The 24,639-nt window shown below is 38.0% G+C and overlaps 1 protein-coding gene across 1 annotated transcript in view; it reads right to left on the bottom strand.

The window, feature by feature from the left end:
* Window positions 1–1,689: 1,689 nt before the first annotated feature.
* The window catches only part of anapc1 (anaphase promoting complex subunit 1), a 69,776-nt gene continuing 46,826 nt past the window's right edge, over window positions 1,690–24,639 (bottom strand). Inside the window, 14 exon segments of the mRNA XM_038295718.1 lie at window positions 1,690–2,251; window positions 3,378–3,509; window positions 7,795–7,984; window positions 8,464–8,559; window positions 10,610–10,696; window positions 12,540–12,678; window positions 12,785–12,852; window positions 12,971–13,048; window positions 18,420–18,537; window positions 18,851–18,937; window positions 23,103–23,299; window positions 23,411–23,564; window positions 23,758–23,810; window positions 24,503–24,577. Coding sequence (XP_038151646.1) covers window positions 2,106–2,251; window positions 3,378–3,509; window positions 7,795–7,984; window positions 8,464–8,559; window positions 10,610–10,696; window positions 12,540–12,678; window positions 12,785–12,852; window positions 12,971–13,048; window positions 18,420–18,537; window positions 18,851–18,937; window positions 23,103–23,299; window positions 23,411–23,564; window positions 23,758–23,810; window positions 24,503–24,577 — 1,620 coding nt within the window. The 3' untranslated portion in view covers window positions 1,690–2,105.

Here is a 24,639-nt window from a genome sequence, read left to right as displayed (position 1 = left end):
GCATTAATTTAACACTTCATAAAACCCTTCTCACGCGGCCACAAACACAATAGTGTCTAAACATGGGTGGACCAGCTAAATGAAAGCGCCACATGGTGTCTGGGTGAACTGCAAGAATAAACTTCCACACCAGAAGAAGATAGATGGAAAGAATACTTCTTAGAAATCACAATAAAGTGAACCTAGCAGCAGCTTTTTATTCATACAGTTAGCAGCAATTATGGTTCAATAAGGTTAAAAATAAGCAATAATAAAATAATGTTCCTACAGGGATAAAGAGCTGCTCTATGCAAGGCAGCACTGGGATGAGGCTGTAAACCACTTGGTTGTTCGGATGTTTTCCATTTGCTCCGGAATGTTCTCCAAGCTGTTGGTAAAGCGATCCAAGACTCTAAGCACACCCACATCCACAGCAAACCCTTCCCATACAGCAACCATATCAGGATTTCCTGCTCAGCAGAGCATCAGAACTGAAGAGCTTCCATTTGTTTTATGTACTGGGATCCATATGATTTTTGGGAAATTCTGTTTAAACAGAAGTTTAATTAAAAATCACTATTCCTTGATTTGGTTTTTAGTTACATTGTTTTTAACCTTAACCATAAAATAAACAACAAAATCCAACAATTGGAAATGAGGCAAAGGATGAAAAGTAGAGCACTTTAGGGACGCTTTTATTTTTTGACTACCTTGACTTTTTGAGTACTTGTTCAGCTCGATTACTAATTTTTTATGAAAACTCTGTAAATCTTTAAAGAGACACAAAATTGCCAAACAATTAACCACATCAACGTCATGGGATAAGGTATTAAGAAAGGTAACTTTTTAGGATAAAGAACCTTTCAGCACCTGAATATTTAGATCCTGAAGGAAGAGAACCTCTTATCTTAACCATGTAGTTGATCTATAACAACATCATAAATTAACAGTGATGGGAATTCCTCTTTTAAAGCCAGGCTGCAGGCATTTACAATAAGCAACAATTACGTCGCTCTTTGCCTTCCCCCCAAAGCCCTCTCATGAGACAAAAAAAATATTTGATAGTATCAGAAAGTGCTGGAATGTGCTCCATGAGTCCAAACAGTACTTCCTGTACTGTTTGGACTTTTTGTTTTCATCACTGAAGAAAATAATTTCTGTTACCACTGAAGGCCTGTGTTGTGATCCTCTGATTGTGTTTGTTGGACTTTTTATATAGTAGTTTTAAAGGCTTTGCATTTATAGATTCCAATGTTAATTCTCTACAGTACCTCCCATGTTGAAAGCACCGAATAAGGTTTTAATGACACCAAATAACAAGGCTGTGTGTTAATATCCAAAAATATAATCTTTTACTGGAAGTTTTAATCATACTGATATAAAGGAAATTTTAAAGTCTTTAGGCTGAAAGGCATCCTTGTTTGGAGACACGAGACGACAGCATGAAGCTCAAAGTCAGCTTTTTCCCAAAATAACCAGTGACTATAGACTTGCGTTTTTGCTTTGGAAGTGGAGGGGAATCGTTTCATGTGGGGAACCACCCCAAACAACACAACAAGATGTTTTCATCTCTGAATAACTTCAAAGACGCCTTTATCTTGACCACAGGGATGAAATGCTGCCAACGCTGCAGAGCCATCTGTGCTAAATAAACAAAATGTGATAGGAAACTGAGAATGAATAAAACAGACACACGAAGAAACCACAATATTTACAGGTATTTTTCTCTTTTATTGTCATGCTTTACTTTTGGTTTTCGGTTCATTTATGATCTTCTTAGTTCAAAGCTGCTGCTCCTGGACCCCTGAACAACTCACCCAGTTCCACAATAGATTAGTTGCACCACAAAATTGGCACATACACTGCAGGAGAACTGCAGTTTTACCTGTTATGCTGTAAAAAATTCTACATACAAAACCAGCGTATAAAAAATAACATTAGTTGTTAAAGTTAGCAGAGGTTGTCCATGAAACAAAGTCTGTTGTCCATTTTTTTTCTCCACTTTAACACTTCAGGCGTCGCAGCTGGACACTTGCAGTACACGTCAGCTGCTGTTTTTCCCACCTCGTCTTACAGCACAAACCTCAACTGCTTCCCATAGATTCAAACGGACTGGCTGTGAACCATCAGGATGAAAATGCTTGCAGAGGAAACAGCAGTGACTGTGATCCAGATGCAGGACTCAGAAGGATGGGTACCAGTCTCAACAGGTCTCTCAGAGGGATGCCCAGCCGGCTGCTACGCAATAATAAATCTGCTAAAGAGCTGCAGCCTGCAGGGAAAAATGACAGGATAGTACAGTCACGGCAGCTGAAAGGTACTTTCTAAAACAGTTTTTGCTTTTTTTTTGGCTAATGAAACTTATTAGCACAGCTAGTAGGATCATGTAAGAAACATTTATATTTATATATATATATATATATATATATATATATATATATATATATATATATATATATATATATATATATACACACATATATATTTTAGTTAACCTTTTGCATCATCTTTGAAAGCTACTATCTTGCATGTTTTAGATTCATCTCTTCTACAAAACACCTGAATCTAATTCCCTGAGCAATCATTAAGTTCAGACAGAAGGGTTCACAGATTTGATGCAGCTCTGTCGGAGGAAAGATGCATCTAAAGACTCAATCAAATAAGCGGGTTAATGCAGGTTTTTCAAAAATGGGGCGACCAGCTATAATCAGCTTTCGGCTTCCTTCCCATTGGCAAAAAAGGCCAGGTCTGACCCGCTGCTGGCAAGCTGTATGGCCTCTTTTCCCTACTGCTGTGTGTCTGGTGACGCCATCCCACAGGGTTAAAGTTGATGTTGTCACCAGTGAAATCAGGGAAGTAAACAATGGAGAGCAACCTGTAAGGAATGGAAATAGTAGGTGTGCAACATTGTAAGCAGAGTTGTTTAGGCTTGTTAGATGACGTCAATACCTTGTGCTTAAATGTATCACTTAATTAGTGGGTTGACCTGGGTCTGATGTTCCCACTGTATACTGATCGGAGCCGAAACGTTTGAAGGCGATTTTAACCTGAGCCGCTTGCCGAGTCGTTTGACCCGGGTCAGTGAGCTGTTCCTACTGCCACTAAAAGTCAATTTTCCCCCAAGTTTAAACAAGTTTTTCAGCCAGTGTGAAAGGGATATATAAGTTGCCGGACAGTAGTTCTCCAGGACCGCACTTGAGCATCCTTGCACTAAGGTATTAGAAAATAAACACTGGAGCTGCAGATTTGTGACAATTGATTATGAATTTTCGTTTCTGATTTTAAATATGCATAGAAAGCTCCTAGTCACCAGTCTGTAAATCCATTTAAGGTTTGTTGAGGCTTTTATTTATAAATATAAACCCTGTGAGTTTCCTTCCTACATAAGTGTGTCTTACCCTGCAGATGTGTGTTTGTGTTTTTGAAGCACGGGATGGAGCGGTACACCAGAAAGCAGGCCAACATGATGGACTGGGATTCCCTGGATAGAACCTCTCCCCTCATGTAGGATCTAAGCACTGAGCTGTGATCTAAGGGAAGAGAAAACAAAAAACAGATTAATAGTCACCAGTCCTTCAACAACTAAACACCCATAAAACCTTGATCACTTATTTGAGTTATCAAATACAGCAGTATTGCAGTACTTCAGAGCTTATACAGCTGTTTAAGAGATGGTTTGATGAGCGTCAGCAAGAAGCCTGGAAACCGCTCATAACTTACAAAGACAGGCTGATGGAGGAGTTGCATATACAATACTTCCTGTCATGTCCTTCATATGGCAAGACTTTAAATAAACTTAACTGACATTAGCAAGTCAAATCTGACACATGTGGTGAACAGAACCTGCTTTTAAAAAGTACTATTGTGTTACAAATGAAAAAAAAAGATACTTTAAGGATGTTTTATGTTTTAGCCCTCTATGTTCTACAAAAAATGGTACCCAGCACAGACTCTAAGGGCAGTAGGGCTGGGTATTTTCGTCAAAGTCCTGAGTCGATTCAATTTTGATTTATACAGTTCTAAATCGATTAATTTCGATTCGATCTGTTTTTACAATAATGAAAGTGGTTCAACTGTATTTCAAAATACTCATGTATTTTATTTTTTCCTGTCACATTAAACACAAACTGCAAACTTGTAAATCAGACAGTTTAAACTTGAGATGTGAACAAAACTGTTTTAAAAGTGCAAACTTGTTTGTGAAAAGTGAAAAAGTGAAGCCTCACTCAAGCAAGCAGACGTGACACAGCGACATTAACCGCTCTATCTATCCATCTATCTATCTATCTATCCATCTATCTATCTATCCATCTATCTATCTATCCATCCATCCATCTATCTATCCATCTATCAGGGATGGAACGGTTTATGAAAACCGTCCGAACCGTTCGGTTTGACTGTCTCGGTTCGGTTCGTGTGTGTTGCGTTCGGTTCATGTGCTGCTCCATTTTCTCATAGGTGAAGCCAACCACCAGTAGTAAACAAGAAGAAGCCAAGCAGCATAGCAGGGTGTAGCAGAAAAAAAATCAGTTGTTGTGGAGAATTGTGTGGGTATGGTGAGTGGGAAAGAACAGGAGTTGGAAGACGCGCCAGCAGCACTTTCTAGGTCTGCTGTATGGGACCATTTTACATTTAGAGTGACCTACGATGACGGCGGAAAGAAAGTTGTGGATAAAAGTGCAACAGTGTGCAAGCATTGTGCAACACATTTTGTTTATGCTAACAGCAACATGACCAACATGTCATGCTAACCCCGAAATCCCACATACTCCGTCATGCTCCCCTCCGCTCCGCCCCTGCTGCGCTCCAGACCGCCTAGACAGAGCAAAGCCTACAGCCTCCACTGTGGCTCCCGTCCGCTCCGCTCTGAGTTCCTTGGAGATCGTAGAGGGCATGCGCCAGATGATTAAATTCAAAGCAGCAAAACATGCGGATATGATCCAGGGTTTCCGCGAATCATTAAAAATAATTACAATTCATAAATTTTTTGGAATTTTTTCATTAATTTCATTAATAAATTTTTTTTTATTAATTTTTATAAAAAAAATTATTTTCGGTGTAACACTAAACATATACCGAACCGAAAACCGTGACCACGAAACCGTGAACCGAACCATGGATTTCGTGAACCGTTCCACCCCTACTTATATATATATATTTTTTTTTTTTTTTTTCATATATGCAAAATAATTTGGAAGCTGTTACGTTTAAAAAGGAATATACATATCTGCTCAAAATCCTTTGGGTCATGAATAATCCACAACCTATTGATTATTTCACCTTGAAATTTTACAACTAAACTCATCAGGTTTTTAAGTGTATTTTTCTGCATGCAGCTAGGCAGAAATCCCTTTGAAGTCCAAGAACATAAATCTCTCACATGTATGCATTGTTGGGGTCTCATTAGGAGTGTTTATGTGTAAAAATCCCTGCAGCATTGACTTCTAAGAAAACAACACAAACAAAAATGCTAGAAATAAGGTCTGATTCAGTCATTAATGGGAGAACTCCTGAGAACAACAACATTATTGATCCTTGTAGAAACATTATTCCGCCTCGCAGCCATCTTGCGTAAAGTAAGGACAAGTTGGAACTGATTTCATTATCAAAATCTAACGAAACCATTACACCCGTTTCCCACGACTCATGCAGACTACTTTCCTATCTCTCAAAGTGTTTTGAGTGCTGGCTCAGTTATGGAATGTGTGTTGGGTGTATGTACTCTCTGTTTGTCCTCTAAACTATGACATTCATGCAATACACCCTTAACCTAAAAACAAGTGGAAACAGCCACCTTGTGACACGTCTGAAAATAAGGGACGCTGATGCAGATTCTACATTTTTTTGGCAACACTTTTAGCAAACATGAATCCTGTAATCACCCGTCAATGAGAATGTTTAACATGCAAGCAAAACAAGGCGTCACTTCGAAAGAATTTGTCTTAACAGTTGGCCTCAGTCAGCCGAGTGCTGTCAAGTTACATCCTGCAGTCAGAATACCTTTCAGCAGTCATGGCATCTGCCGCGAAGCGCAAAGAATTCTTTTACATCCTGTTGAGGAAGATTTTTGCAAAGGGCAGTGTGAGACAATAGCTGCTTCTGCATTATACTGGTGGATTAACAAACATTCCGGATAAATTAAAAACAAAAGCAATAAAATTCCACAAACTATTTTCTCAATTATGTGACAGAAACTGAAGCGCTTCATTGCTACATAGCAGTAAAGAGAGCAGTAACTCATCTTTTAAAATTAAAGGCCATGACTGGAACTCAGATAGTCTACTATTCAAGCAATCAACTTTACATATCCTAAATAAAATGTATCCAACATAAGGAAACCCATTGGTAACTTAATGAAGACTGCATCTGTGCAAAATGTGATGTCTGAATAGAAGATTGGAGTGACCAGTCCTGGGTAGCTGCCTTTAGGGACTTTACAGATGACTTGATTAATGATATCATACCTTTAAGTGTCTGCTGAGCTATTCTAGGTAACAGCGTGGTGGCTAATACTTTAGATGCCAACAGAATGAGTAAGAGGAAACAGGATTTAGGCTGTAAAGTGGCTTATTGTTGATCCCTTTTTATACTTCCTCCTGGTGACATTGTGTTTCAGTAAATTGCCCATGGTCACCCAGGGCGCCATTTTATTATGGGGCAGCACAAGCACATCAGATCAGTCAAAACAAAAAGCTGCTCATTGAACAAATTTTCCTTTACTTATTTTTAAACACTGAGCACCCCCCCCCCCCCCTTGTGTTAACTAAGCTTTATAGTAAAATTCTTTTAACTGATGATGGGGAAGCTAACTGATGAAAAGAAATCTTAAAATCTGCTAAACTAACAGGTTGTTTCTTTTTCCAATTAATCTAGAACGCATTTGATGATCTCTAGATTGAAATCTAAACAGATGGAATTTAAATATTTAACGCTGAAGTAATGTGCTAAAACAGAGGATCTTCTGTACATTTATTTATTGGAAGAAAAAAACAAAAAATCACTGCTGCCTTTCCCTAGATGCTCTGAAAAGGTTTGAACATGGTTCAATTTACTTTAAAACAATTAAAATATTTTTGTTTTTTTTAAAGTTGAACTAAAGTGCTTTAAAAGCTAGACACAAAAATATTGTTTGGAGGAAAAAAGATGGTGAAACTATTTAAGATAAATGAAGCTCAACAAAAGTCACAGATATACTTTTTATGGACTTAAAGACCTTTACTGAATGTAAACCAAGTGTTTATAGAGGTATGTTCAATAAAAAGAAAGCAGCTGTTTCAAATATTTGGTCACTTTTGGTTTCAATCTTTTTATTTTGTTTTACTCCAAGTAAAACCCGCTTGGCTGAATGCAGAGATCTCACTGGGTTTCAGCCATGATGACATCTACTAAATATGTTCCTGCAAAAGGAGGAGGATTTTGGTCTACCTGTTAACTTCAAATTTAAACTGACCATAGCTATCATTATGTGATGACGCAAGTAGCCAAGACAGGAGGAAAAGAAGTTGTATTTTACCACTGTTTGGGGACTAAGCTAGTAATCAGTAGTGTCATAAATGCCCGTTGCTATCAGGAAGAAAGTTCATACTGTGAAACCAACATTAGCTTTTAAGGGTTAATAACTTCTTAGTTACGCTAATAGGTGATGGAAACTGCTTCAGGAACAGAGTATGAATCTGCAGGGACTAATAATAAGGGGTTGCATCAATAAGCAAATAATCCAAATCCCATAACACACATTACGGACTTAACTTAATTAAAAGATTGCTACAAATTCACCATGACCACTACCCACTACTGCTCCAACTATCGGTTTACCTTTGAGCCAGTTGTCCAGAGCTAAATCCACTGCATTCTTCATGACAGGAAGAAACTCTGAGGTCAACAAGGTGTCATGTTTGTTTGCACGAACTCGCAGCATCCTGCTGTCCCACAGCTCCACCACCAGACGCAGCTGCCACAAGGGGAACGTCTGCTGGAGCTCACCTTGACGTAGGGCCCCAACCACCTGAGAGAAATGAGGAATGACTTAGTTCAGCTATGCTTGGGACCTAAGATGTGGTTCCACAACAGGAACGTTTTCCAGGGATCAGCTAGGCAAGCCAATGGTTGCCATTACTATTTCTAAATGATTTTATTGTTATCTACCTCTTACTTTTGGAGTTATTCTAATTCTGCTCCAGACTGTAAGCAAAAATACATATTTTTTGGTGAATAAGCCCCCCACCACCACAAAGTGAAGTTAAGGAAGCTTAAATACAATATCTTCTTCTTTTCAAACTATTTTTTCTATAATTTTTCAAATAGTGTGGAACTTAACCTTTGTTTATTAACCTTGTTAATAAAATAAGAACTTCAGAATCTTCAGGAAGTTAAATTTGTTTTTTTTTTATTGTATTGAATCTTTACACGTATGCTTACTTTACCCATCTTCTACAGCTGCCCTGTATGTAAATGTTTGTGTCCTCTGCTGAGTGGGTGAGTTACCTGTTCTATAGCGATATACGTCGGCAGCATCTCTGGACACTCCTGTGTGACGCACTCGTACAGCATAGCTGAGAACAACACAAGGCTATCCTCGCTCTGCCAAGATCAGAGAACAAATGGCACAAATTTACTGCTTTCTGAAAACATTTGTGCATCAGTGATTATTGTCTATTGATTATTGTCAAATATTGTCTACTACTTCATCCATCTTCCCCATTCACAAAAGTTCCCCCAAACAAGGTAGTTCCCATTTCACTTCATGATGTCCTTAAACATCCGCTGCTCTTCAAGAGCCACCGAGTGCATTCATGTTTACTCTTTCTAATAATATGGGCTTTCTAATGATGTTTAGGAGCTAGTTAAGCTGTCTGTGACATGATTTACAGAGTGAGCATAACAGAAAATATTAATAAAGACTTAAGCATTGTTTTAAATTGCAAAAGGAATTTTAAACAATGTCGGCTTCAGCTGTTTTTCATATCGATTTCAAGCAATACATGCAAAACATTTTCCCAGAGACCTAAACACAAAGATAATTTTTTTTCCCCTTTCTTAAATATAAAACATGTCCTATAGTAATATAAAAAATATTCAGAAGTTAAAAATGGAAGGTTGCTGATAGGGCTGAGACAATCGGATTATTGTCATTAATCGATTATTGAAATAATCGTCAACTTATTCAGTAATCGATTTATCGTTAAATGGAGTATACAGACTGTAAAATGTGCTTTTAGTGGACAGAGGAAACAATTTGGATTATATAAAATTTATATAAAAATATATTATATAAAATTTTAACAAAATACATAAACATATTGGCATTTTAAGATAAAGACATTTTTTTGTCTGTCATTATGCTCCATCCAGAACTCCTCAAGTGGAGAAGTTTTAGTTTCACCTGGTTTAATTTCCAAAAAAGTCTTTTTAGGAACCTTTGGTTATCTGATTATTAATCAAAAAAATAATCTACTGATTAATCGATTTGCAAAATAATCGTTAGTTGCAGCCCTAGATGCGGAGCCATCCAGTCAGACTTCATGTGAATGTTAGAGGGAAAAAACAGTAAACAGATTTCTTAATGATGATTAAAATATTAATAAAATAGTGAAGTTATTTTCATAAATTTTCTACACTGCAAGCTTTTCCTATGTGTTATTTCATGCCAAGTTAAGAAAAAGTTATTGTCCAATTATGCACATAGAAACTAACCATCATGCATGAAGATACAAATGCAGCGTTGGAGTGGTTGGATAGATAAAAACAGAAGACTGCCGTCGGAAATTACAAACTGTCACAGTTATACTCCAATGGTGCATTTTCCTCCATTTTACCACGCAGACCTCTGCAATCTGTCCAATTAACCTGATGTCGTATAAAGCAGCCTCCTTTCTCACACTATGGAGGTCAAGTGATGAATAATCAAACTCAGCATCAGTCAACACAATCTACCTTGTTCAATTTAAACCATTAAATAACAGGGTTTCTATAAAACATTGCAGACATGGATGCTTTCCAACATGATCACACCATCAGAGTTTAGACGATCATGAGATTGATCTCTGTGCTTTTTTAAATGAAAGGCCTCGATAGACGTTTAAATGAATAAACATGAGATGCAGGACACAAATAAAAAAATCATTTTGTTTACTTGTTGACAGGCTGCTGCTGTTCATAAACACACAGAAGACTACTGAACTCCACTGAAGGATGACCAAACAGTCATTTGAAGCTGTGCTTTGAGTTTAACAAACTCGTGTTTGTGCTCATTTAAGGGCATGTAGAGAGGGACATGTGCTGCAATGATGATTTTAGCCTTTAGGGATTTCCGCTGAGATAAATTGACCACTGCAGTTTGTTTTCATCTCCAGGGAGTTTCTGTCTGGTTTAAACCACGAAAAGTCCAGTGTTTAAGTAAAACCCCAAGATAAAAATTAAATGTTAAAGTTTACTTTCTAATGAAGGCAGAATGCAGTAATTTTTTTACTTACTTTTTGTTAGAAGTCCCAAAAAAACACTATATTTTAGTCCTTTCCATCTGATGAGCCAACAATCTAACAAATAAAGCCACCATCTAACTTGCTGAAAACCACAGAAGACGCAAAAATGACTGCAGTTCTAAACCTTTCTTTGGTCAGGGTACACTTACAGATTTTAGTCCTTCAAAGGTTTTGCAGAAGAATTCAGCAAAGGAGATGAGGGCAGGCTCTGAGGTGAAAGTAGAGATGGCTTCAGGCTGCAAAAAAAAACAAAAAAAGCAACTCGTTTTAGCTGTGGGCATGAACTAACTGGGATTCAGGTATACTGAGGCTTTAAGCAATTACAGCTTGAAAACAACTCAATCATCATCGTCATGCAGTTGCTATTTTAGTGGTGGTAGAATTATACCATGGGTATTGTTTTTTTCAGATAAAAATGCCACACTGTGACCCATGTCTGATCAGCAAAAAGTTCAACATAAACAGAAAAAAGAGACACAAAATACCATCTGGTGAACCCAGCAGTTGTAAAAGGCTTTAATGAAACAGCACAAAAAGAAACAGTTGAGAAAAAACTGACAAGCAAGGAAAGACACTGAGGGCAAGTAAACAAAAGCGAAAGAAACAAGCAGCTATTTTTTCTGCTCCCAGAGTCCTGCAGGTATTTTGACAGAAAATAAAGCAGCCAACAGGTGAGTAGTAATGGTCTGTCAGCTGCAGAGCTGCCAGTTGACTCTGCAGGGACAACCTGCCATGAACAAAGAGGCTATGTTCATGTCTTGGCATGCCTCTTGCTAAATACGTATACCAGAAAGAATGTTTATGCAAAATTGATTGTCCTGTATTGATTCGTTGGATTAAGATCGTAGCTAGAATATTGTTTTGTTTCCGTTGCATGTTTGTTCTTAACAAGGACATCAGTAGAACTAAAAACACTCCCACACTTTCAGCTCTGCTGTCTAAAGCATCAGAGATCTGAACATTAAAGCTGATCTCTCAGTAGCCACCTCTGCACCTGCCAGAACCTAACCTTCCTCTTCATTCACTTCCTGCTTTCTCAATTTCTAAGCTAAAAGGCTGTCCACCACTTCATCATCAGAATTATCAGTCTTCCTGTCTCCCTCCTTATCTTCCAGCTCAAAAAGAAGCTGCGCTGCCTGCTTTAGATTTATCCTTTGGATTATCTATTGCATCCAGCAAAAACAACAGCTACATACCTTTGACAATCTAAATGTTGAAAATCCCTCAACTATCAAACCTCTCTGTTAATATCGCCATCACTGTTTTTCTCTCTACTCTGTCTACAAGTTAGTCTGATTCTCATCTCTATAACTTTCCGTTTGGTTCCTTAGCAACAACATTTTGTAACTAACTGGTTGAAAATGTGAGGTTTCTACCAATAGCCAGCAGAACCGCTAGCATGTTTGCAATTACGTGCAGATTCACAAACTCTGAGCTCAGAGATTACAGGGTTTATACAGGAATGAACAACTAATTTAATGCTTTTTAATGCACTTAAAAATGATTTTAATGTAATCAACAAGTACCCATCTCATATTTATATATAAAACACGGCACAATCCTTCGTCATCTTTACCATCGACAGGCTGCAACCAATTTTGGAATTCCTCGTTTTCCAGCCACTTTTGTTGAAATTAGCATTTTTCCATTCTCTAGCTTTTTCTCCGCCTCAAGCTTCTTTTCCAAACATATGGCTTTACGATCAACCGGAAGCAGTTACATCGCAATATAACATATCTGAAGAAATTTCTTTTATAAACCTTTTTTCCTTTTAAATAAAGCATTTAAATGCAATGATAATCGTATTTAATTTTAATGCCAATTAAGGCCTTAATTTAAAAATGAATAATTTAATGACTACTAATGACCCGCGGAAACCCTGGATTAACCCATTTGCATAATTTCTCCTTTGCAATTTGACAATATACTAAAAAATATAGTAAAATTAATCTAGCCTAACTCAAGATTAACACAGACACCTTTAAACCTAACCAAAATCAGCCAGTACTGCTGCCAATTGACTGTGCATTCCTAATTATGATGACTTGTCAGAATATTTGGGAAAGCCATTTTGTTTACCTTGAAAGCTGTGACTCCAGAACTTCGGTGGTTTACGGTTGTGGCCAGCAGGCTCTTCCAACCTTGAGGGTCATCTTTGTAGGGCAGCTGTCCGGCCCGTAATTTCACATACAACACACCATCTCTGATCAGAATGGAGCTGAAACAGAAACAAACAAAAAATATTAATAACTTAATAAAATGTCAATGGAATATAAAAAAGGCTAGGAAAAAGAAAGTTTAATCATGTTTTTCTCAATGCTTACTTTAGATGCTGAGTTTCTTTGCTGAGATCTAGAGACAGTTCCCAGTACCGAGGCCCCTTCACTTTTACCTAAACAGAAAATAAAGGAAGTACAGTCCTTTCAGGATGTGTTGTACACTAAATTGGCTTTGTCTTCCACAAAGATTCAACAACTATGGTGGCTGAGAAATGCTGAACCTCATTTTACCTCTTTGAGAAGGTGAAGCTCAGGAAGGAGTGTAGGAGCCATCAGTTCTACTGTTGTCTCCTTATACCACTTAGATCCCTAGGGAGGAGCAATGATTTATCATTAGAACAGCAACAATAGCATGTTTTACTGAGAGTTGAGCTCAGAGCTTCTTTCTCTGCAAGAAGTTAAGGTCCGATTTCTAGATGGAGAAAAAAAAAATTTTAAAACTGCATCAAAATATAGTCAATGGCGAGAAATATCACAAGAAAAAACTATGGATGGTGATTTACCGTATTTTCTGGACTAAAGAGCGCACCTCACTATAAGCCGAGCTAACAAAGTTTTTTGAAAAAACAGGAGACCTACATATATAAGCCGCCCCGGACTATAAGCCTCTGATATCTACTGAATTGTCTCCCACCAAACCTGTAGGGGGAGCTCTACATAAAGCCCCTAGAGCAGGGACAAAGAAGAATTCTAGCTCCTGTTAGCTTGTTGGCTCGCAGCAATAAGAGCTTCTACTGAAAGATGGGGCTTCATCAGCTCTTTAGATCAGCTCTGCTAGAGTTGAACAGATTCTCTTCATTGGTGCGACAGAAAAAAAAAATGTGTGAATTCGTGACATTTGTTCTCAGTCGTGCCTGCTGCTACCCTGTTCTTGTGCTCAATGAAAATTAACCCCTTCATTCTAACCTGTGGCGGTTAGGGAAAATCCACAGAACAGCCGCAACATCTTATAAGCTGCATGGTTCAAAGCATGGGGAGAAAGTAGCGGCTTATAGTACGGAAAATGCAGTTATTTTGCTAAATAGAATAATCAAAAAGAAAACTGGGGTGTGGACAGTACAAACTAAGAGTTAACATAGGGAATCTATAAATCAAGTGAACTTTAGCGCTTTAACGCCGATTTATACTTCGAAACTAGGTCAACTGTGTAGGTGTCGCAGTAAACAAAAAGACGTCCCCTCCCCCTCCGCAGACACTCTACTGCACCTCTCCCAAATTGTAGGTGAATGCAGACAGCGCCGCAGACAGGAGGATGTTGTTTTGTTTTTATGATCGCAACTGCTGAAAACAACTCGTGAAGTTTGACCAGCTAGAAGAGCGAGGTGCGCAAGAACGCTAGGACCCTTTTTCCACCTGGATTCCTGCTCTTTTTCGCCCTAATGTCCCTCCATTGTCGGACAAACTTGCCCCCACTTCCTCATCGCCTCGGCCGTATCTAGACCCACAGCGTATAGCACAGACCACGCTTCAATATTGGGCATAAATAAAAAATGTCTGCGTCAGACTCACTGGGACACACTGCTGCGGGAGTATAACCAGCCCTGGATAAGATGTTAACTCTTAAGCTTTTCGTCTCTCCTAAAGATTCAAATTGAGATTCAGCTCTGTAGTTCAGAACTAGATTAAATAGATTTGCCAGTAGAGAGTGATGCGAAAAACAAACAGCAACCTCTGCTTCTAAGAATCATGCTTTAGCTGTAGAACTACCACACTAAAAAAAACTCCTAAATGTTGCCTGCTCAGTTTTTCTGAGTCTTCTGTGTTTGTAGCAAAATTTCAAGCAATAGAGTTTAATTATTTCAGCCATAAGCTTTATAAGTTGTAATATTTCAAGATGCTTTCATCTAAACAAAATGTGTCACAAAAAGCCCAACACAAAAAAGGTGAGAAATTGAGTGACACATTTACCGCCGCGATGCTCTCGCTTTCTAACCATTTTGTAACAAACTGCAAATGTTTAAATAATTTGTGATAAAAATCGAGGGGAAAGAATTTACAAATTGAAACAAAATATGTCATTTTTATATACAGGTGAAAGCACAGGGGGAAAGAGGGTAATTATGAGATGACGCACATCAAGCAACAGTGACGTGCAGAAAGAAGCCGACAACAAACTGGGTGACACTGAACACAATAGGCTCTGTACTTTGACACTTTGGCTTTGTGTATGGGTCTTTACACTAGAAACCTTTTCAAACAATTCCCTTTTGAGGAAATATATAAATAAATGCCTTACTGCGTATTCAATCAGATTTCAGTTCCTCAAAACTAAAACAATAAGTGGTTAGTAAGCATTGAGTTTTTCCATTGAACGAGAGGGAATTTCTTTCACGTGTTCCGTGATTTCAAAGAATTAACTTCACATCTATTTAAGGAGACACCATCACGTAGACCTAAACGCATTTCTTTAGCAAAGCAAACATTTCCTCTTTGTCAATGTTTAGAATATATTATCTTTAATCATTCTACAAGGAGAGGAGAGCAGATTAGCTGATAGAGTACAGAGAAAAATGGCCACAAATCCCCAAAAGAAATGAAGACAAATAAATCGCGACTCAAAGAGATATTTTAAGACTTTTATTTGTTGATTAAATTAATGTGGATGCTCATATTAGAGTAAATTAAATATAAATATTGACAAGAAGCAGATTTTTATGTCTGTTATTAAAATGGTTTAAAGCTGGAATTCAACAATAGATTGCAGCAAAATCGAACAGAAATCATCATTTTATTTTATTATTTAAACATGAAAGGAGATTATATGGCTAAAATGATTTTAGGCGACATGTTGGCTGCTTTTTAGAAATATTATCAGCAAGCACTGCATGTTATAAAAGCAGGTTTCCCACAACACTTACTTTTACATTGTATGTCTTTTTCCACCAGAGAAAATAAAACCCTGGATTTGTGTTATGCTGATATCAAAGGAGAATAAACCTCATCTCCCTAGCTCTACCCTTCCTGTTCAAAGATATCTTGTGACAACCAGTCTGGACCTGCAAAGTAAAGAAATGGTCAAAAGAAGATGAGGAGGCTCTTAAAGACTGTTTTGACTCAACAGTGTAGGAGGAATTATGTGATTCTCTGGGGGAGGTTATTGACGGCTTTAAATACCGCATCACTTATGTTAATTTTTGTGTGGAGATCATCATATAGTCCTGTGCTCAGCAGGACTAGATGGGGTTTCTCCAACAATAAACAATGGGTTTATCCAAGCATAAGGCTCTTTTTTTTTTTAGAAGAAAAAGATGGAATTTAAGTTTAGAAAAAGGGACAAGTTGAGGGCTTCAACGAGAGAGTAGTGGAGGGAAAATTAGAGAGGAGCTGAGGCACTGAAGCTCAGCTCACAGTTATCCTCTGTTATTCATTAAGAAAGTGCAACCCCCACTCCTAAAACCCCCAACACAATCTCCCTGTTCTATACAGCTAAACAATTGAACTCATAATGATTACCTTAAAGGGCTGGTTAGACTCCGCGCAGCAGTGTGTCACATTGAGCTGGACGCAGATATTTGATTTATGCTCAATATTGAAGCGTGGTCTGCACTATGTAATTCCACGTCACAACGCAAGAGGGACAATCACGAACTAGCAGTGGGGTTAGATACGGCCGAGGCGGTGATTGTAGTGGGGGCAAGTTTGTCTGACAACGGAGGGACATGAGGGCGAAAATGATCCAGGTGGAAAAAGGGTCCCAGTGTTCTCACGCACCTCACTCTTCTAGCTGGTCCAATTTCATGAGCCGCTTTCTGCAATGGCGGTCATACAAACAAAACAAGCTGGTAAGATACCAAACAGGAAATACGCATGAGTAGAGCGGATGTAGATTTGACCAATCAGAGGCCTCCTGTCTGCGGCACTGTGTGTGGTCACCTACAATTTTGGAGAGGTGCAGCAGAGTGTCTGCAGCAGGGGGCGGGGACGTCCCTGCGTTCACTGCGACACCTATGCAGACGACCTAGTTTCAAAGTATAAATCAGTCTTAAGAAAGGCCTTAGCTCCAGGCTCCTTACGCTCAGTGAGACTGCTGCTTACATGTTTCATCTAAGATTAAGGGTGGGGCAGGTACCAGTAATGGAAGACTTTCTTTTGTGGAACCAGTCCAAAGACGGTGCATCTCATGGACCCCAGCAGCTATAACCTTGCAGCATTAACATCTAACCAGATAAAAACCCTGGGTAGGTTGGTCAAGGTCCATCTTCGCTCTCCATCGACCCCAACCATGAGACAGCTTAAGTTTGTCTGCCAGCAAGGCATCAGTGTGGACGATACTATAGAATCCTTTTCTCCAACATTGGGCATTTTCGCATCCAGAAAACCCTGGAAGTACTGTGTAATTTCAATACATAACAGTGGACTATCTTACTAACAGTCCTCAGTTTGGAAAGACCAGGGTTTGCATGACGTGACAGGCAATATAGGGAGGTGATGCAGGATGTTTTGGACTGATGCTGGAGAAACTGAAGGTGGAGGAAAACCAGGGCCATCCATACCTGCAAGTAGGGGTGGGCGATATATCGTATATACTTCATGTATCTCGAGTTTCCCCATGCATAATAGTTAAAATCACTATCGCAACCATCAAGTACAAATTCAGCACATAAAGATCAATGTAAATAGTTTTAACTTAACTTTAAAGACAGTATTTTATCTTTTTTTTTTGTAATTTGAGGTTAATTTCTTTTACATTCTGCATTTTTTTTAACATGCCCAAAATAGCCCTTTTTTATTTTACATTTTATTTACTATTGTTTGTTTTGCCTTCGTTTTCTGGTTGGTTGCTGGGATCTTGTTAAAGGTCTAATACTGTCACCCAAAGACATAATATGGCAGTATTATTGGTGAAAAGCTTTGAGCTGGTTACAATAAAATATTTTAAATTTGAATGAGTATATCACTGCAGTTTTATGCACTCTAGTTCTCTACCTTCAAAAACTATTGTTTTTGAAGGTAATTTAAACATATCGTGATACACATCATGTATCACGATTATAGCTCAAATATATTGTGATATTAGATTTTCTTTATATTGCCCCTACCAGAAAGCATTCAAAAAACGGATATCGAGATGCTGACATCCTGTAAGTACCTGGGTGAGCACTTGAACCAACAATAGAGGGGACAATCAACAGTGAAGTGTTTATAAGAAGGTTCAAAGCAGGTTTTATTGTCCTCAGTAGATTAAGGTGACATCAGCTGTTTTCTGAAAAGTGGCCCACTGGAAAGTGTTGATTTGGCATTAAACAGAAGGAGGCTGTACACACCAATTTAAAAAGCCAGATTAGTTATAGGATGTTCTCTGGTCACTGTGGTGGAGAGTGGCTCTCTTTGATGGTGAGATCACAGACACCCTCCACAGGACTGTCTGCCCTACAAAGTCTCTCCAGTGGCAGCTTGAGGCACCCTGGGTGCACAAACATACATTTTTGTTGCCCTCTTCTCACTGCAGCTTTTAGACTTTAAAACAGGGCGATACAGCAGCGGCTGAACTGAGCTGGGTCTGAATTGGGAGTCTTGTTGAGGCTGCACTTGCAATCACTGCAAGTTCTTTGGTAAATAAATAACTACAGTCAATTCTCCAAAAAGTATATAGATTGTTTATCTTATTTCTGTTTTTATCTGCTACTTTTTCTTCTTGTGAAGCAAGTAAAATAATAAAATTCTATTCATGTGAACTGACCTTAAAAGTGACTTCTAACAGCGCATAGCAAGGCTTCAGAGAGTCTACGTCCACAGGAACCAGAAGCCGGGGTTCTGCAGCCAGCACGGCCAGATGCCGCAGAGCCTGGAGGTGGTAGCTACAGAAACAGTAAAACGTACCAAACACATAAAAAATAATGCATCTATTGTATGCAATGTATTGTATACAATGAGCAACAGTTACTTCAGCACATGAAATTGCGATGTGGAAAAAAATAAAGGTGACGGAATGTAATTGCATAAAAAGTCTGGAGATGCTTATTTTGTGTCACAATCAGTCAAATTTATCCAGAGCTAAAAAATGAAGACAAACTAAATCTATACAGTCTCTGCAAGAACCATATTAGTGGTGTGTTAATATATAGGTTAGATGCCATTTGCCAGTGACTTCAAAAAGGCGTTGGGTCTTACCGGTTGTCTGTGCTGTGAGCAGGAAAGTGAGGGTACAAGGCGCACAGTAAGGCAGCGATGGCTGAGTTGGAAGTGCTGAGGGTGTATCTATAACGAGAGGCAACGTGAGCAATTTTGAGAACAATTTTCCTTCAATCTCATGCAGATTTTCTGTATCAAAATGATTCATTTACACTCAGAACAGCAAACATGTTTATAGTGAAGATAGAAACATAAGCCCAGTGTCAGACTTCTTGTATCAGAAGGAAACTATTTTACATTTTAAATCTCCATCTTTAATTAAACAAGCTGGTCCAATTTAATCAGCAAAATCAAAGGCCACAACAGTCCCTCTTAAACATAATGACCGACATAATGACAGAGTGTGCGCTTTAGCTAATTGGATCATTATCCTGAAGTCAGGCTGCACAATGGAAAGCTGCTAAGGCTTTAACAGGTCACATCTGAGAGTGTTTAGTAAAAGTTATCTGAGGTAAAGAATGTCACTCTTCTTTTAATGTCTGTTTGCATGGTTCATGTATTTACAGAACATTTCAATTTTCTTTCAAGCCTACAATTAAATATGAAAATCAACGAAAGGGTATTTGAGCAAGAGCTTCATCGAAAACTGACACCAACTTCTAATGGCTGCTTCACTGTTCTTTGGGGTGTGGGGAGCTGACGACAACAAAAAATGCACACACAAAAAAACCACAACTTCTTCTTTAAATCCACATGGAGCCAACAACATGAATGTGAAGTAGGTTTATTCTGTAATAACTGCTACATATAAAGAGGGAAGTTTTTGTTTTCGGTTGCTTACCAGGCTTTATTAAGGATTTTATGATTAAGCCCCTCCACTCAACTGCGCAGTATTTGCATATTTAGAGTCTAAAAACTGAAACATTATTCCTTCCCATCTCATAACTAACGAATTTTTGACTTTTTTCCTTTTTGCTGTGAACATATAGACCTCTAAAGTGACGCAAACAGATGCACAAAGCAATCAGAGTTCAACTGTAGTTTATTGCAGGTTGATCAATGACCAGCAGGAAAAGCTCCAAAATCAAACATTTTCTGATCAGTGAGCACACGGCATCCAAGGCTGCATTAACACTCCTCAATGTGGCTGCTATCATCAAGAGTGCATGTGTTTAAAAAGGCACAAGAGCTGTACAAAGCTGACATGTTGAGAAACAAAACTTAACGCATTAGATAGAATGGCTGAACAAATAACAGCATATTTGCTATATTTTGAGCGCTTAACCTTCTGTTCTTGAACATGCCGGGTTTGAAAATGTTGGCAAACCTTGTGAAATCTTGAACTCAAAATAGCTAAGAAACATAGGCAGAGTCCAAGTTCTTTAAGCTAACCACAAATAATGCTAACATAAAGAGTTAGAGAAAAATTCAAAGGAGCACAGCCACATTATTTGAGATCCTTTTTAATGATACACCAGTAGCTCACTCTGGTAGCATGCAAAGATTTTCTGAAAGACTGTCGTGTCTAGGGATTGGGAATCGTTAATATTTATTGATATCGATACCTTTATCGATACTCCTTATCGATCCGAGTCTTTATCGATACCACTATCGATACTTTTCTGTTATTTGGTGGAAAGACGATGCAACAATATTTTTTAACAGAACTGGTATTGCTTTTATTGCTTAACAAGTGAGCATAACAAAAACGTTTCTAGCCTTCAATAAACATGGCTAATGTAATAGGCCACTTTGAAATGACATAAAACTAACTAGAATATATTTTCACAATTGTTGGTTAATGTATTGTCTACTGTCACTTTTCATCATGTTTTTAGTGATTAGGAAAATATTTAACAAATAAATAATTGTATTTTAAACTAAATGTAATTTTTAATAAATGTTGGCATCAGTAGTTTAATTATATATTCTAAAATAATTAGAGCAATTTACAACTGTATTACTCATGTTTCTCGCTAAAAACTCAATTTCCCATTTTCTTTACGTTACACTTGAACGCATCATGATAACCTAATTGTCGTTTTACTTAGCCAATCTGAACACATCATCACGCAGCACGTCTGAAACTTTATTTACTTTTCAAGCTAACTAGCTTGTATGCTGCCGATTACAAGACGGATTTCACAATTACTATTTTTAACTGACCGGACAAGCTACAAAGTCTGTGTGCGCGCTTACCAGTGGTACTCTGAGTGGATGATGAAGACGGGCCCGGCTGTGGTGCGGGGGCAGGAGGAGGAGGAGTCTTTTCCGTTCAGCCATTCTCAAGTCGCGAGCAAAGTTAAGTGCCAGACTTCACTTGTTTTACTTTAAATATCTGTTTGCTTACAATTTCATTCCAAAACATTAGTGGACATGCTGCAGTGATCGGATTGATTAGATTTAAATGCTGTGACGCGACTCGAGACACACACAATTATGTTACAGGACCTCCGGGAGAAAAAAAAAAACGACCAGACTCGATAGTGGTATCGATAAGCCCAAACGTTATTGATTTTCGGGTTTTGAAAAAAGTGGAACCGGGTCCTTGATGGAACCGGGTTTCGATCCCCATCCCTAGTGGTGTCCTTCTGGCATATTATTCGTCTTTGTTGTGGTTAGTTTTTTCATAAATAAGGCACTTTGTGTATATTTACGGAACATAAATATAATCTAGGAAAAAAAAAAAATCCCAGGTAAATGGATTTCTACAAAATAAATTCAAGTCTATGGATCAATTTCTATCTAGTTCTATTCTTTCTGCACTTCTGAAGAAATATTGCCAAACTATAATGATACAAAGCAGGGTTTCACCTTAACCTCTGGCTTTTTAAAATAGAAACTAAAGAAAATTCAGCGGTGACTGCAGATCTGGACATCATGCATGACTTTTAGAGAGATAGGGCAGTCGACTTTCACTTTAGTTTCCCTTTTATAGACCAAATAATAGGAAGAGAAATTTACTGAGCAAACAGAAACAGAGGAAGTGAGGAAAAAAAGCGCTGAAAGCATGCGAGATAAGCAATGGAAAATAAGCAAAAAATAACTGCAGGGCATAAAAAATGAATGACAACAGTTGCGTGTGTGTGTAGAAAGAATATCTGAATAAAAAAGTTAAATGCGAATAAGTAAGAGGCTAAATGGCAGATAAACAGAGAGAAAAGATGGAGTGCAAGAATGATGGCCTTCCAGTATGACCTTTCACCTCTGCAAGCCCACATTAACCACACCTCAGTGCATGACATTCAAACCTGCAGCCCCTGCAAATCCGTGACCCTTGACCTGATGAGTCTACAATGAAGTAGAACAAAAAGAAATGAAAAAGTCCATCAGATTACTACTCTGGTGGGGAAAGCATTTGCAACATCTAATGATAGTTTAGCCCTTGTTTCTGTTGAAAATATGCAGGGCAAGGTCAGCAGTTTGAGGAACCTGGTTAGGGTGTGTGAGAGTTTCTGTGTATAGATGTCATTCAAAACAATACTCAAAGCGGGTCTATCTCTGCAGCAATGACACACAATGCGTTTAAGTGGTCTACCTGATTCTTTCCCAAAGCAGCAGATGTAAATCTAGAGGGTGTGTGTTAATTTATTCTGCACCTTTGGTCCCAGTCTGTTTAGCAAAATTCCATAAAATACTTTTTTCTGTATTCTTTTTTTAGATGGATTTTAATCATATTCCACATGCAACTTTTTGCATGATGCATGATTGCCGGATGCTATAAACAGGAAACGTTTACGGTTGGTACTGTAAACATTTTATCTCATTAGACAAACAGAATATGATTAAATGCATTTATTGTGTGTGGGGAAGCTGCTGTATATTATGGGCCAATTTTATGCCAGGTTAGTTTACATTTTAGCAGTTTTTGTATTTGTATAGTTTGGATTATATGCAGTGACAGACAGCTGGAGCTGTACAGTGCATTTCTAAAAAAAAAAAAAAGACTAATAAATTTGAACTTTCATCTTCACTTTTATAGTTCCATATAGGCAGTGTGAAAACATGGCCGCCAGTTTTAAAGTAAGGTACCACAAAGTTGCTTCACTGCCAGATCTTTTCAGATCAAATATAAAGAAAAAGAGCAAAATAAATATATGATAAAAGCACAGATTTCAAATGATTAAGCCAATATTTTTGTAGCATGTTTAACCAAAGGATATTTAAATTTCTGTATACTTTCTGTATAATTGAAAATAACTTCCCCTTCAATGACAATTAGATGATTTCCTTGAGGATCATTTAAGGGTATTGGAGACAATGTCGTTTATGGTTATTGCATTTATCTCACCTGCCACCCCCCAGGAAGAGAAGGCCAAGAGCCATGTGATGTGCCATGTGAAAGCCGTAGTTCATCTCGCCACCGGTTCTCTTGTGAAAGAAGCGACAGAGCTGCAGGACCTTCAGGTTCCCCGTGCCGGCCATGACCATAGACATCGCCAGCAGAATCATTGACAGGCAGGTTTGTAGGTTATAATAACCCATCTGCTGAAGGGACCAGCATGCAAGTCACAGCAAAACAGAGCAGAGTTTCCATGACTGGGGAAAAACAGCAGCCAGTAGAGATGATCGAAGGAGAAAATTTAAATAAAGACTTACAGCACCCACAGTGGCTGTACCGGCAAAAGACATTATCCTCATGAAGGACCTGGCGAACTCATAAAGGCAGTCGAAGGCATCAGAATTGGCAGAGCCGGCAAAGCGTAAACCTAAAGCCATACAAGCCCCAGCTGTGATGTAGTCTTGGGCTTGACTAAGAAAAACAAATAATATTTAACACAAAACCAAGCTTCAGAAAATATATTATGATGATAAAACATTTCTATAAATACAAAAAGACAGTCAAAGTTGCATGTTTATGTTTAAAAATAATTCTGAAACCCTAAAATATAAAGCAATAAAAACAAACAGCTCCAGTCTCAGAATAAATTGGCTGAAGTACTTACGCCATTGTGTCAATATTAATGTCTTCTGAGGGGTCAAAATTACCCCTCATGATCTAAAAGCAAACAAATTCCAATTATTTTAGTTTTGCTGGTACTCCTATAAGCTGATGATAAGATTATACCCTTTCGTTAACATTTATAATAGAACAGAACATTACTGCATTAACATTATATCAGCCTGCATGTCTTCATGCATTTTTAGCGCTGAGAGATCATTGAAATAATTAATCTAATGCAACTAAACAACTGTCTTATTGCTTAGCAATACAGTATGTAACTCAATTTTGTTAAAAACAGGATGCTGTGGTTCATCCAACCAACCAGATTCTGATGCATTTCAATCTAAAATGTCTTAAGGTATCTTTATTCTGAAGGCCCTGAGACATTTTCTACAAACAGTTTAAAGATTCAGAGATATAATGCTGTGTATGCAAGATTTTTACTTTATATGCTACATTTCTAACTTCATGGTCATTGTACGTGTGTAATAAAACTTTAATTTACATGCCTTACACCCCCACTTTTTTTCATTTCTTCACTTAAATTAATGAAAATTTGATGCGTCAATTTCACAGACTGCTTTGTACAAGAAATCATCTTATGTTTTAATTTCTTCATTATGGAGACATTTAACTACAGAATATATAAATGTAAAAAAAAAAAAAAAGCGAACCAATTTGAGTTTATAACACATTTTATAGCAACTCCCTGCCAGCTTTAATGCTACATCTATGTATTTTCTCACCTGGGGTATGTTACTCTTAACCCACTCCGTGTTAGGCAGGATATCATCCCACATGATAATGCACCGGGCGAGAGTCTGTCAGAGAGGAAGGAAGAAGACAAGCAAGTATGTCAGACATAGGAGAGGTGGGAAAAATA

The sequence above is a fragment of the Cyprinodon tularosa genome, unplaced genomic scaffold (assembly GCF_016077235.1).
Source record: "Cyprinodon tularosa strain WSP-4 unplaced genomic scaffold, ASM1607723v1 ctg359, whole genome shotgun sequence".
Classification (NCBI taxonomy): domain Eukaryota; kingdom Metazoa; phylum Chordata; class Actinopteri; order Cyprinodontiformes; family Cyprinodontidae; genus Cyprinodon; species Cyprinodon tularosa.
This window is presented reverse-complemented; position numbering and strand designations above follow the sequence as displayed.